This window comes from Lissotriton vulgaris, chromosome 1_1, assembly GCF_964263255.1.
Source record: "Lissotriton vulgaris chromosome 1_1, aLisVul1.2, whole genome shotgun sequence".
NCBI lineage: Eukaryota > Metazoa > Chordata > Amphibia > Caudata > Salamandridae > Lissotriton > Lissotriton vulgaris.
In genome coordinates, this window is record NC_141685.1 from 533,176,838 (window position 1) to 533,191,691 (window position 14,854).

The 14,854-nt window shown below is 44.8% G+C and overlaps 1 protein-coding gene across 1 annotated transcript in view; it reads right to left on the reverse strand.

Annotated features, from left to right (window-relative positions):
• The window catches only part of LOC147747432 (uncharacterized), a 342,871-nt gene that overhangs the window by 289,064 nt on the left and 38,953 nt on the right, over nt 1–14,854 (reverse strand). Inside the window, exon 3 of the mRNA XM_086953898.1 lies at nt 1,512–1,778. Coding sequence (XP_086810024.1) covers nt 1,512–1,778 — 267 coding nt within the window. The remainder of the gene's footprint in view (nt 1–1,511; nt 1,779–14,854) is intronic.

A 14,854-nucleotide genomic window follows, 5' to 3' on the forward strand; every position in this document is an offset into this window, starting at 1 on the left:
AAAAATGCGATTTTTTTCATACATACCATTTTGCGATTTCTAAATGACAATTCCTTAAAAATCTCTATTTTGAAATCGAAAAACGGAACTATGATACATATGGCCCTGAAAGAGCACCAGCAGGGTGCAGTCAACCAGCAACAGTACCATGAGGAGACCCTGATGATATGTGATTATTGAAAGAAAGACCATCTAAGGCCATTTTGGTGCTCTCAAGTGGGATGGGTTCAAATGTCTTTTATTCAATGACCCCTAAGCCGATGAGCGATCTACAGTTGTACTGCTAGGAGCTTGCTGAAAGACTAGTCCTTCGAAACACCAGGGCATTAGCACTAGGGCTGGGCTCCTTGGCACACCCAATGACCAAATGCAGTCTAGTGTTCAGAATAGCTATATAAAATGCACATAACTGCAAGTGAAAGGAATTATTGCATTTGCTTTCCTCGTGCAATGTTATTGCGGCTATCCTGAAACCCCTGCTGGCTTTAACTTGTCAATGGGTCGATGAGCTAGCCCAAATGGGCACAGACTGATAGATGCTCATGTTGTTCCAACACTGAAGAACAAAACAAAATAGAAAAAAGAGGAAATGATTTTGTAACTCTTTTAGTCGACAAAAAAGCAAAATATATCATGTGAACACTCTTTACTATTTGCATGATAAAATGTGCAGACATCTACTTCCCTGTGTAAAATATTTGGCTAAATCAGTTTCACCCATCAGGACATCTTTCTGCTTAGATACGTGCTGTCTTCCTATGACATGTTTAAGGTACCTCCTAAAAATCTAAAGTGCTGATACAGTGAGTGAGAGAGAGAGTGAGAGACTAAGTGAGAGAGTGAGTGAGTGACTGAGTAAGTGAGCGAGCGAGTGAGTGAAGGAGTCTGTGAATCAGTGAGTGAGTGAACAAACATATACATTATTCTAATGCCTTGGGTAGGACCTAAGCACAGTTTTGGGTTTAGGAATGCAAAATAAAATTAAAAGTGGGATAGAAAGTTATGTAAGAGTCATGTTGCCATTAAACATAATGTGGTCACATGATAGTGTTTTGTTTACCCTTTTGAATAATCCAGAAATGGGCCTACAGTTTGGAAATGAATTAAGTTATTTATGGCTGGCTTCTGTTTTCTGGATGCAATATATCTACCTCTGCTCTCTAATAGCAGTTATATATCAGAATATTGAATCCAGAAATTGCACCTGACATAAATAGCATATCCTATGCACTGTTTACAAAAATATTGCCCCACTGGGCTCGTTATTTCTAGGCAATATGTTTGTAGTCGATATTTAGTACAACACAATATTTATGTCAGGCGATATTTTGACAACGATATTGTGGTACCCTACCCTAAAGTCACCTGTTGTTTAAACTGACACAGGTGAGGTATTAGAGACTCACTTATGAGAAGAGTTGGGTCATTCATGAAATCATAGCGCTTGGAAACTTTAATGCAAACTCTCTGGGCACCTATAGGCTGCGATAAGATCCACTCCTCAAACGTACCTGTCAGTCCTTGGGACCATGTAGACGCCAACACCGCACTATTTGACGCGAAGGATTTCAGAGTCACGTTATATTGTGTCCCAGCTCGTAACCCCTGAACTAGTCTGGTCCTGGTTGAGGATGTTGTGTACACGCTCACTGGCGGAATACTGGAGTCATTGACCACCCTGAGGTCTAGCATAAAATAGGACACCGAACTGGTCGACGACACCCAATTACAGTTGAGCTGGGCTGATGTGGGAGACGTCACACTCGTAATTTGAAGGTCTGTGGATAAAAGACAAAAGTATGTTGGATTAGCATTGTTGAAATACGGTCTATAGATTTTGACAGCAGCGTTTTTGATCAATCTTAGATCAGTTCTAAGTGACAGAGCCAGGATTGTTTGTCCCCAGACACATTCCGTCTGGGAAATCACTCAGCAGCCCCTGGGCGGAATTATTCAATAAAGGTCATTTTGCAGAAGACCCTTGATTGTTTTTGATTCTTAAAAATTCTTAGAAAATACTTAATTTTTCTGCCTGAAAAAAGAGCGCCATCAAATATATACCATAACAAAATATACATGTTGTGCATGCTTTTCTTGGAGGTATCCTGCTGCCTGAGACTCGTAGGTGAACTGCAGTTGAAATGATATTTAACCGTGGCAGTGAATTACCCTGGATCCTTGACCCCCACCAGTGAATGGCGGATGGCAGTCCGTTCTTGGTGTATGTGCTACTGAATATCGGAGATAGAAATGTTGTCATATAAGAATATTGTGGATGTAATTTCAAAGACACAAATGTCAAAAGACAAGTGCATATAGAGGAAGTATAGATTCACTATTCCTAACTCCACACCTCTACTTACCTTGAACACACACACACACACACACACATATATATATATATATATGACTTCCACCATCGCTGGTTACAGAGTGCGAGCTGTCGCGGGCGGTCTTGTTGCAGCCACCAGCCGGCTGTCAATATTCACTCCAAAAGACGCCAAAATGTTGATGAAAACAAGACTCCCAGAGCTGCGATTCTGAAAATTTATTTGGCAGATGACATAAACTTCACGACGCGTTTCGCCATTACGGCTTGGTCAAGCCGTAATGGCGAAACGCGTCGTGAAGTTTATGTCATCTGCCAAATAAATTTTCAGAATCGCAGCTCTGGGAGTCTTGTTTTCATCAACATTTTGGTGTCTTTTGGAGTGAATATATATATATATCAATGCTTATCTTTTCTTGGCTTTAAATAAACGGATTGTGGAGTAAATGCAAAAGGAGTGCGCCCGTTCTTCTTTTTAACCGAAGGAGCAGTGTGGCAAATATATATCCGTCTGAATGTCTGATTTTGAACTATGTTACTCTTATACAATGAGAATGAATTTTTCCCTGTCCAAATGGGGGTACCTTTGTAAATTCCATTTATTTTATTTAAGCCATTAAACGCAATTGAAACACAGACCCTGGAGTGCGAGTCATTTGTGTGGTTCCTGAAAAAACGTTGGTCGGGAGCCCTTTCTAACATATATATATATATATATATATATATATATATATATATATATATATATATATATATCACATATTGGTGAGGTTAGGAAAAGAAAATCTATACTTACCTTTCAATATTTCGGTTTCGATACTTCGTCCTCGATGTTTCCGTGCCACGAGACTGAGTCTTCGATACTCCGGGGACACACATATTGATCTACTCTGGTTGCCTCCAACCTCTGAAAGGTTATTTTAATTTTCATGCAGAGGCTTCAGATTGTGGGATGTGACTTGAGGTTTGGAGCATCCCTTCGGGAGTCCCTTCTGACCATATGTCAGTAGTCCTTTCGCACTCAATTCTTCTGTGCTTTGGTTTAAAGTTGCTCTCTAGGGACCTTGAGGGTCTCCTTTGGTTAAATGTGTTCTTCCTCTGCCAATAATACCCACTATAACATAGACTTCATGGACGCCAGTGGCTATCCACGTTCACGTTGAGAGTGTATCTATCACTACCATTCAGAAGATATTTAGAAGAAAATGCATGTTAACAATTATGCCAACTTAAGTAAGACTTTCTGCTACAGTCCTATTAAGGTGATAAGAAACATGGAATTTCATATAGATTCAATGGTATCCCTGATCACCACAGATCAACGTTGTCCACAACTCTTGCTTTATTTTACTTCAAGGTCCCCTAATTACTTTAAAATGTTCTCACTTTCTAACAGGAGCACAATGGCCGTGCTTATGGTCTCCTTTCATTTGGACTTTGGCTGTGATTAGTTTTTTGGTCTTTCTGTCTATCTGCTCCACAGATTACAAGAATGCGCGCTCTTGGAGTATGTCTGTCAATGAAGTGCGCTAATTACCATACCAGAAACGCAACATCATCCACACATGGTACATCTCTACCTCATACAGGATACAACACTTAGACATGATGGGAGATGGGCCAAGGATCATTTGTGCACCAATTAGGCGACATGTGCACCAAACACCAATAGGATAGCCAGCCGTAATCAGTAAACACTAATTATGCACATGCCCCAGTAGCACGCCGTTAATTGTGAAATCACTAGCCTGTGTCCGAATATAATAAACCATGACCATCTGACGCCAATCCTGAGAACACTACATAGACTGCAGAAGGAATCACTGATCAAATGTAAAGTTTTTTCTACAGTCCAGAAATCAAACTGCAAGAAAGGCCCATGTACACGCGAAGCTGTGCCCCTCTTTACACGCCAGTCAAAAATCTCAAGTGAGGCACATCATACCATAATACTCAACAAACCTTCAAGAGACTAAAACACTGGGGTATGTAGGAATTTGATTTTAAAAACTGAGGGATGAATGTAGTAGACATGGCTCTTCTTGGGTTGGGCTCCTCCTACCAGGGCTGGATTTAGGTTGGTGCGCCCTGCGCAGCCGCACCTGGCGCTGACCTTGGGAGAGGTACTATGTTCAGAAATAACTTTTGGTTTTAAAAGCACCTGCTATTTCCTTGTGGGTCAAGCAATTTTCAGGCAACAATAAAAATGGCAGACAATGCAGGTGATTAATGTTTTTGCTAGAGAAAGATCGAGGTTTTGTCTAGTGGCAATTCTGACTCATCATAAAGTACAAAGCGGGTTAATATGCCTGCTGCAAAAAACAGTTGTATGCAGATCATGGAATGGTAATCTTCGTTGTTTTGTGTAACATTTCCTATTGGCTGATTTATGCATGTGGGGTCCATTGCCTCTGTATAACGTGTGTGATGTAAAGTGCTTGGACACCATAAGGTTGGTATGAAGAGCGCTATAAACAAAAAAATGCATGTGAGAGTGGGGCTGTGGAGAGACGAGTGACGCTGTTGGAAGGTGGTAGTGAGGGAATCTGTGGAGAAGGAGGTCAGTGGGGTCTGCCGGGTGCCAAAAAAGATTGTCGCACCAGGTGCTTCTAACTCCAAAGCCGGCCCTGCCTCCTACCGTTTATGTTTTTTACAGTAATGCAACTGACGTCTGAAGCCACCATTAGATGACCCCCATCATTATAGAAAAACTGCTGAATAAATAAATCAAAATGACCGCAGGACAATAGATTCCCAAACTAAATTGCAACTGCCATCTTCAGCCAACATATCCCCACCTGAAACCTCAAGTACCACAAAATACCAGTTGCAGTGCACCTAAAATGACTGCAAGCTAGATGGTAAAGACATCTTCTCATCTTGTAGCGTCCATCTCGCTTTTAAGCGCCAAGATGTCCCCCTTCCCTAATATCCTCCTGCGGAGTACCGTGCTCCTGCGCCCCAATAAGCCCAACCACAGTCTGTCCTCTACAGACATCTCCAATTTTCTAGCCAGCTACAAGAACCACCAGCGCCACTCCCCCTCCACTTTCCTCTCCTATTAATTCTACGCAGTTCACTATTCAGACCATCTCCTCTGTCAGAACCTACCAGCCTCCCTCTTACCGGGCACCCTCATTCAAGAATCTTATCCCTATCTCCCTTAACAGCCCTAACACCCCCATCACCAAAACAGTTGCGTCAGAGCTGCACTGCTTGCTCCACAACTGCAGATCTGCAATCAAACACAAATTGGAAATTTCTGACATTATCATCCTCCAGAATCTTGACATGTTCTTCCTCACTGAGACCTGGTTTAATGACTCCTCTCATACTTTGTTTGATCTTCTGGTACCCACTGACTACTCTATCCTCAGAAATGACAGATCAGACAAAATTGGGGGCGGTGTCGCTATCATCTTCAGGAATTCCCTTCAAAATAAAGCTTTCCCTACCAACCTTTCCCGTACATTCGAATGCCTATCCCTAGAACTTCAAATACATCATGGCTCACCCTTTAGATTCCATGCCATCTACCACCCGCCCAGTAACTGCTCTTCCTTTGTGGAGGAACTCACTGACTTCATCAGTGACCAATTTTCTCAAAGATACAGGCAGCTCTTCCTGGGTGACTTTAATCTCCATTGGGGCTCTTTGGAAGACTCAGCTGCCATCAAGCTTGACACCTTTCTCTCAGCCAACGATCTCTTCCAAAATGTCTCTGAAGCCACTCATTCCAAGGGCTCAATTCTGTAACTTGTTATATGTAAAGCAGACCTACTGACTACTGCTCCCCCCCATCCATGTAGACTGGTCTGACCACTTCCTCATTCCCTTCCGTTTTCATCTTTCGCACGTTATAACTCTCAGACAACCTAAAAGAGCTACTACCTGGTTCCACAACACTAAAAACATTGATCTTGACACTTTTTGTGACTCTGCTATGCGGTCACTTCCTAGACTTGACCCTAACGTGGATGTCAACGTTCTCACCGCTCAGTGCCTCTCAGTCCTAGCAGTTGAAATCGACAATGTCGCTCCACTCCAAAGCAAAAGGAAAAGACCCACCCCCTCAGCACCTTGGTTCAATAAAGCTCTCTATAATGAAAGGAAAAACCTTAGAATCCTGCATAAACATTGGAGAAAATCTCCTTCTACCTCCAATCTCTCGCTGCTACGTTCAGCAAGATCCAAATACCACAACCAGATCTTCCATGAAGAAGCATCACTTTTCAGATCCCTCCTTGACTCACCCAAAAACAGACCCCAAAAACTTTCTGACCTCATCAAAAACCCAAACTGTTCTCCCCTAATTACTAATCCTGAGGACTCCACAAAGAAAGCAGACGATTTCGCTATTTTCTTTGATGAAAAGGTCAAAGCATTGGTGGATCAAGTCGCTCACTCCACTCCCTTTGAGGAGCGAAAATCCTTAGTCACCTGGCAATACTTTGACGTCATCTCAGAAGATGACCTCCTCAAATGCACCCTAGAAACCAACCCATCCAACCACTCTTTTGACCCCATCACTAGCGTCATCGCCATCAATTTCTACACCCATACTTTCTCTTACTGGACCAGGCTAGTTAATCTCTTCCTCAGTCAAGGCTCCCTCCCTGTTGCCCTTAAATCAGGACAGGTTACCCCTCTTCTAAAAAAAACCCACTGCTGATGCGACCAACCTCAATAACTTCCACCCTATCACCAACCTCCCTTTTCATTCGAAAATCACCGAAAAATGTGTTGTGAAACAACTTTCCCTACATTTATGGACAATAATCTCTTCAACGTTTTCCAATCTGGCTTCATCCAAAATTGCAGAACTGAAACAGCCCTGCTGCAAGTGATTGATGATGCGTTGCATATATTCAACTCTGGGGAATTGTGTCTTCTGATTTTTCTAGACCTCTCTGCAGCCTTTGACACTGTTAATCATGGCACCCTACTCAACACTCTTCAACAGAGAATGGGATTGGATGGCACAGTGCTTAAATGGTTTGCCTCTTTCCTCTCGGGCAGATCCCAAATGATTCAGATAGCAAACAGTCTTTCATCTCCATTGGCTGTAGGTCAAGGTGTCCCTCAAGGTTCTACCCTTGCACCCACTCTGTTTAATCTCTACCTGGAACCATTGGGGAACCTCCTAAGCAAATCTGGGATCCATTACCATCTTTATGCGGATGGCACTCAAATCTACCTCAAGGTGTCTTCCGCACACGATCTCTCATTTTTTTTAATTTAAGTTTTTATTTTTTTAAAGACCTTTATTGCACACTCATGTAAAAACACAGCACAAGGCCTACAACCTCTGGGGCTGGCAGCAACATTAGTCATTGTTCTGCAATATTTTACGTAATAAGACACAGCCTTGAAGCCGACAACCCTGGGGTCCGGCAGCACAACACTTGGCAACGTTCACGGAAACAACTAGTTAGCGAGTCCGGTAAGTCATAGGTCTAGTCTTTTACAATTTTTGATGCTGTAATAAACAACTAGTAACAGAGGCGCTGGATATCAAGCAGTACATCGGGTGGCTACATGTCCATACCCTGTCAAGTGGAACATTGTTATCTGTAGTTACAGTCGTACATCATAAGCGTATCCACTGCTGGGGCGACTATGCAGTAATGCAGGATATACGTCACATTGATCTATAGGGTAACACTTATAGAAATGGACTCGACAATAAGGAACAATCTAAGAAGCAAACCACTCCGGGCATCCGCACAGGATTAGGAACTACAGTCATGGTACAAATAACACAGAAAAACAGCTGTGGCAAGACTCAGGCGTGACCAACCATGTCTCGGCAGTTTATCAGTAAGATGCCCAATGCGGGGCATCCCCAATGGTGCATCCCCCGTTCGAGTCTAATCAAGCATGGCAACAATGCAATGCACATTCAGCCCTGTCCATTAAAACAAGAACATAAACAGTAGCAACCTAAACAATACAGAAAATTAAAAGACTGGATGGTGATATGCGGTGTGTGTGTGTGCGACGTGCGCTGGCCAAGGGGTAGGTAGGGGGTGGCCACACGTGGCGCTGTGTCAGTAGAGGGGGTTGCTCGGCGCAGCCGGTCAGATACGTAACAGGGGCGGCAGGGGGGGCAGGGGGGGAAGGAAAGGGGAGAGATATGGATGGGGGAGAAGGGGGGGAAGCAATCCATAAGGCACTCAGTATGTGTCAGGGATCTAGACAATGCCTTGCTGAAGGCACACCTGATGGTAAGTCGCCAAGGCGTTATCCCATTCCTGCGCTATGGGGTACATGCGTAGGCCCGCTGTCTCCTCCCTGTGTAGCGCCACACTCTCCGCTCTCGCTCAGTTATCAAAGGAGGTGCGCCAGTGAATCGCTTGGGGTGATGCACTATTTTTCCATCGCTTGGTGATTAGGCGCTTCGCTGTTATCAGCCCCAGATCCCAGAACCGCGCCTGGACCTTCGTCTGTTTTGTTCACTTAAAAAGCCCCAACAGACAGGCTTCCCATGTATGTAGCAAGCTACCCCCAGTCGCTGCCGCCAGTGTGGTAGTCACTGAGGTCCAGTAACCATGTAGAGGAGGGCACTCCCAGAGTACGTGCAGCAGGTGCACATCTACAAGCCCACACCTGGGGCACGCCGAGGTGTCTAGGCCAAAGTAGCGGTTAAGTTTATCTGGAGATAAGTACGAGCGGTGCACTATGTAGTACTGTATTATTTTAAAACGGAAGTTGCGCGGAATGTTGTTTGCCCCCGCCAATACCTGCGCCCATTCCCTGTAGGTCCAGTCCTGGCCCCTGTCCACTGTCCTTTTGTCCCGGAGGCGCTGTGACGAGAATTGCGTATGTATGTGTAACGCCTGGGCAAGCCAATGCACTATGTGTGAGCCATTGCCCATCACATGCAAAAACTGGATCAGCAGGCGTGGTGGTAGTTCCTCCGTCAGGTCACCCCAGGAGCGCGTCAGTGTGCGAACAAGTGCCGCGTGTGTCAGGAATTGCCCAGCAGGCAATCCCGTGTTAGTCGCTAGTGTCGCAAAAGCAAGCAAGTTGCCCTCCGCATATAAGTCACCCAGGCCTTCCAGGTCAACAGCCGACCAACCTCCCAGGGTGTCCCCAATAGGGGCAGGTTTGGGGCGTAGGGTTTGATCGAGTTCGTGAGTTTAAGGCTCCTCACGAAGCATTTCCTCGCCACCGCGAGGTGTAATTGAACAGGACAGCGGACCCTAGCCAAGGGGTGAAACATTGCGTGTATCTGCGCTGCCGTCATGACTGTAACGTCCGAGGTAGTATCGCCCAAGTTCTTTCCACTCAGCCAGTAAGCAACCCATTGCAGCGGCGCCGCCAAATAATAAAGCTCCTGATTAGGGACCGCCATTCCCCCAGATTCCGTCGCAGCGTATAGTGTCTTCAGCGCGACTCTGGGTTGTCCTGCATTCCAGATCAAGCGTATGGTAAGGGATTCTAATTCCCGGAAAATTCGTGCCGGAAAATATACCGGAAGGTTCGCATAATAATACAACAAGCGAGGTAGAACAATCATTTTTGTGAGTGTAATTCGGCTCGGGACATTCAATGGGAGAGAATTCCAAAAGGTCACCTGAGCTGTAAGTGATGAGATCACTCTCGTGAGGTTACCCTCCAGCAGGTCAGCAGATTCGCGGTAAACTTGTACCCCCAGATAGCGGAACACTGTCGGGTACCAGAGCAGTCGTTCTCCCAGTACTACAATGTCGCACTCCGGGGTATCTGCGGCAAAAGAATACACTCCGGATTTCGCCCAATTAACACGGAGTCCCGACACGTCATTGAATTTGCTGAATATGTCAGTGAGCGCGCGCGGGAAGCAGGTCAGGTCTCGGATGTAGATCAATAGATCGTCCGCATATAGTGACACTGAGTGTGTCCCGTCGGCCAGGGGGATCCCCCATTCCTCGCCGGAGATACGTAATTGCGCCGCCAAGGGATCCATCACAAGCGCGAAGATTAGAGGGGAGTGGGGGCATCCTTGTCTAGTGCCCCTGCGGACTCGGATCGGGTACGAGAGAAGCCCGCCTGCCCGCGCGCGCACACCACCGGGTCGCTATAAAGAAGCTCCACCATCTGGAGATATGCATCACCTAGGCTAAACTTCTCCAGCACCTGCAGCAGGTAAGGCCACTCCACAGAATCGAACGCTTTCTTGAGATCGAGAATCACACACCCCGAGTGAGGCCATCGGGCCGTCGCCCACACACGATCTCTCATTACTCGATTCTACTCTCAACCTCATTCACAACTGGATGTTAGCTCACCAACTCATTCTAAATCCCGCCAAAACTGAATTCCTAATCCTTTCGACCTCTTTCTCTCCTCCTCCTGTTCAATCGTGGATGGATCAGCTGAACTTACTCAACAACAAACCCATCATTGTCGACAGTGCTAAATCTCTAGGTGCCATTCTTGACAAAAGACTCAACTTAATCTCCCACATTAACTCTATTGCCAAGAACGCACGGTACCAGTTGCGCCTTCTGTGGAGGATCCGTCGGTTCTTCCCGGAGAAAGACTTAATAACCTTGGTACAATAGCTGGTTCTCTCAATACTGGATTATTGCAATTCTCTTCTGACGGGCCTACCCAAATCCCACCTCTCCCCTCTCAAATCCATCCACTATTCAGCAGCTCGCTTCATTTCAGGGTCTAAACGAAGTGACTACATCACTCCTATCCTGTCCTCTCTTCGATGGCTTCCGATCAAGGCAAGATCTATTTACAAAACTGCCTGCATCACACACAAAGCCTTGCACACGTCCTCCCCTTGTTACTAGTCAAATAAATTGAAATTGTCCAGAGACTCTCGACCTTATCGCAATGCGGAAAAGCTTCTGCTTGAGGCCCCCCGTCTTCAAATGGGAAAGATCGATGGCGCAATCCTTCTCAGGCAATGTGGTGAGAATCTGGAACTCACTTTCCCCACTGCTCTGTGCCACCTCCTCTACCCGGATCTTCAAAGCTGATCTAAAATCTCTTCTCTTCCAAAGACACTTTCAGAACTAATACTTTCATACTCAGGCCCGTCTTGGACGTTCGCTCTTCATTGTAAATTTGTATTTTTCCTGTGCATTCCTCACCCCTGCGTGCTGTGTTGGATTTTGTGTTTGTGTACCCTTCATTTTTAGTCTTTGTAATGTTCTATCTTGCACCACTTTTCTCTTGAACATAACGAGCTTTACTGTACAGTGCTCTGACACCTTCGGGTAATGTCCGCGCTTTATAAAAATGCACTAAATAAATAAAAAGGAGAGCATCCATGCACACCAGTGCCATGACAGTCACATCTTACTGCACCCTGCAGATTTTGAAGCCAGTTTGTAAACAGCTCTTGGTATCTCCTCAAAGTGCATGAAAAGATCAAGGAGGAAGGGCTGTATCTATTGCTTTCAGGAACCACTCATGAACACTGAGCAGTTTATTTATTTTTAGGAAAGCCCTGAAGACCCACCTGATTGTGCAGCTTCAGTTATTGAATCTGTGCTTAGTTGCTGAATCTGGTATTTGACGTACCATATAAATGGTTTGATTGATAGATTGAGGGAAACTACCCGGGGAAAGGAAGAATGCCCAGGAGTTGCAGACTTCCAGTAGAAACACTTATTCAGGCATGCAGGCAGACGCAGACATACACACACACCACTACACAGCACACGGGGACATTAGAAGTGGACACAACAGGCACAGTAGACAACATAAACAACAGCAGCTTTACACACAGTGTCCTCCAGTTGTCTGCAATCACCAAGGGCACGAGAACGAGATTGGTGGCTTCTGGTAGGAGGCCCAACGTTATGAAAGGTCCTCAGTGATTGCAAGTGGACAAAAGCATGTAATAGCACTCTCCAACCTGGAGGGCATAGGAGCACACAGATTGGTATCCATATTCTCCTGAATACTTTGGCTTTTGATGTGGAGTTTCCATTCTCCACTCCTGTTTCTTTACTTATTAGGTATGCTTGGTACGGGGCCCAGCAGTTTTTAGATCAACTTTTAGGTGGGAGTAGCTCGTTAAACGTACCTGATTGGAGTTAAGTAAATCTGAGAGCCAGTCCTCTATCTTTGGGGTCGGGCCTTTCCCACCACACGCCTCTTTGCCACTAATAAACCAATAGCAGTTATAGGTCGGTTGAGTTTCTCTATTTTGGTGCCTATTATAGTTCCCAGCTCCCTAAATATTTCACACCAGTATTCATTTATTCTGGGACATCACCAGGTTGTGTGCAAAAACCCCGCATTGTCCCCCGGCACCTCCAGCATCGTGAATCTTCTCGCAGCCCATTCCGATGTTGTCTTTCAGGGGTATAATAAACTCGATGTATACATTTTGAATGTATGAGCCTGTGTCACCCACTTAAGGAGATGGATTTGGTTTTAGCACAGCAGTATTGCCAGTCCTTGTCGCTTATGGGCCCCCCGAAGTCACGCTGCCACTCAAGTCGCTCGTTTAGCATCACTGTCCTGTGCAATTGTGTGAAATCCTGTGATTAATTTCCATGGTGTTTCTGTCTGTATCAGGTTTGAACGTGACCCCATTGCCTGTGGTTCTAGTATTTCTTCCCCTAGTAGCTCTTGCCATGTGTGTCTAGCACGGTGGTAGTGGTACTTAGCCATCGCTGACACACATAGGCACCACTCCTGAATTGTGTCCCAGCTACTTACCACCCCATCAATTAAGAAATCGCCCAGTGTGCTTATCCCCAAGGTGCGTCATGCCTTCCTTGCACCACCTTCTTGACCCATTGTAGGCCACAGGTACCGGTGCAATGGAACGTGCGGGGAGTACAGCAGTGCTCCAATCTGCCTGCTTAGGAGTGTGTGCCACGCCTGTCTTGTAGTCGCCAGGGAGCCAAAGTCTCCATGCCATTGGGCGGGATACGGAACAGGGTGTGCTGTAGGGTGATCGGATCCTCAAGAGTGGCATGTTGAGTGGCCCATCTGTATTCATGTATTTAACAAGAGATCCAACTATGGACGTCATTTTCACAAAATGCTTGGGGTAGCGGAAGTTGCAATCCATGCCATCTGACCATTACTTTCACTCACACACTTACAGATACACACATATTCACACCTACAAAAATTACGTCACTGTCTTTGCATAAACACGCTCTCACCTGCAAGCATGCGCACAACATATATTTAAAAGCAATTTTTACTTACCTCAGCTGCCAGGGAGGAATATATTCCAGATAATTGTACTACATTTTTTATTACACTAACATTGAATAATATAGTATTATTATTTACAATTAGTGTCATAACAAAAGAAAACAAAGAAAGTGGGGCTCCAACTAACGTCCATAAAAACGAGCTGCCCTTGTATTCCTGGCACTGATTTTGCCATCTCTGAAGGCAGGGGTCGCAAAGGTAGTGTCATGGGTCGCAAGGGGTAAGCCCTTGCAGCTGCAACCCTTGGCAAACCCTAAATGGCGTTCATGGATCCAGCAGGGACAGTGAGCAGGACACACTGGAGTGGGGCATGTATATGTACAGAGGGAAATGAGGTCTTCCTCATGAGAGACTTGCTCAGCTCTGCCCTACAGTGTACAACGTGCAATAAGTACACGCGGGCGTTACCTGTGCATATTTTTCAACACTAACTTCTGAACTATTGGGGGTAATATTATTTTTTACAAAGACCAAAAACCACACATTAGCACTACGTAATAAGATGAAAAAGTTTAAATATAATACTTACATTTATACAATTAAAGGCAATTTTGACGTAAAGAGATATATTAAGTTTCACTTAATGTGTAATGTACACTTTTTTGTGAATAAGTGTGAATAAAAGTGTTTAAGGTTTATACTTTCTAAGAGGATTTTGTCATATATGACCTCAATATCCAATGAATTTGATCTGCAAATAAGTTATTGCTTCCAGGCGGGTTTGTTGGAATGCCTTTGCAACAGAAATATTGTCTACAGTACAATAGTGTCCCAGTCACTGACAAACACGTTGTTCACTGAAAATAAAGCCACCTTTCATTGAACATCCCTTTCACTGGCAGGTGACATGATACTCGGTTCAACAATGCTATGCCAGAGTCATTTAAACCAATAAAGCTGTATTATTTTCAGCCATGACGGATTTCCTGGAAGCTATGAAATAGGTCACTAACCTAGAAATAATTAATTCACTGTTGAACGCCATACAGTACATAATGACTGCCTAAGGAGTGTAATTTTATGTGGGTGGAAAATACATTCAAATGTCTTTTTTTCGATTTTGCTAAGTACTTCCTGTAAAGCGGCTTCTGTCGACCAAACTCAGTGACGGCCATGTACTCTACAAAGTGCCAACTTTTACTTCTTGATCTCTCCTCAGTGTTCGACACGGTCAAACATAACAGCATGATTCACCTCCTCGAGTCAAGGTTGGGGATATCTTTGCCCATTGCTAAATGGTTTGTGTCATTCCTTCAGAACAGAACTCAACTAATAAAAGTCAATCAAACCATCTACAACATTCCTCCGTTCTCAATCGGAGTACCGCAAGTATCCACACTC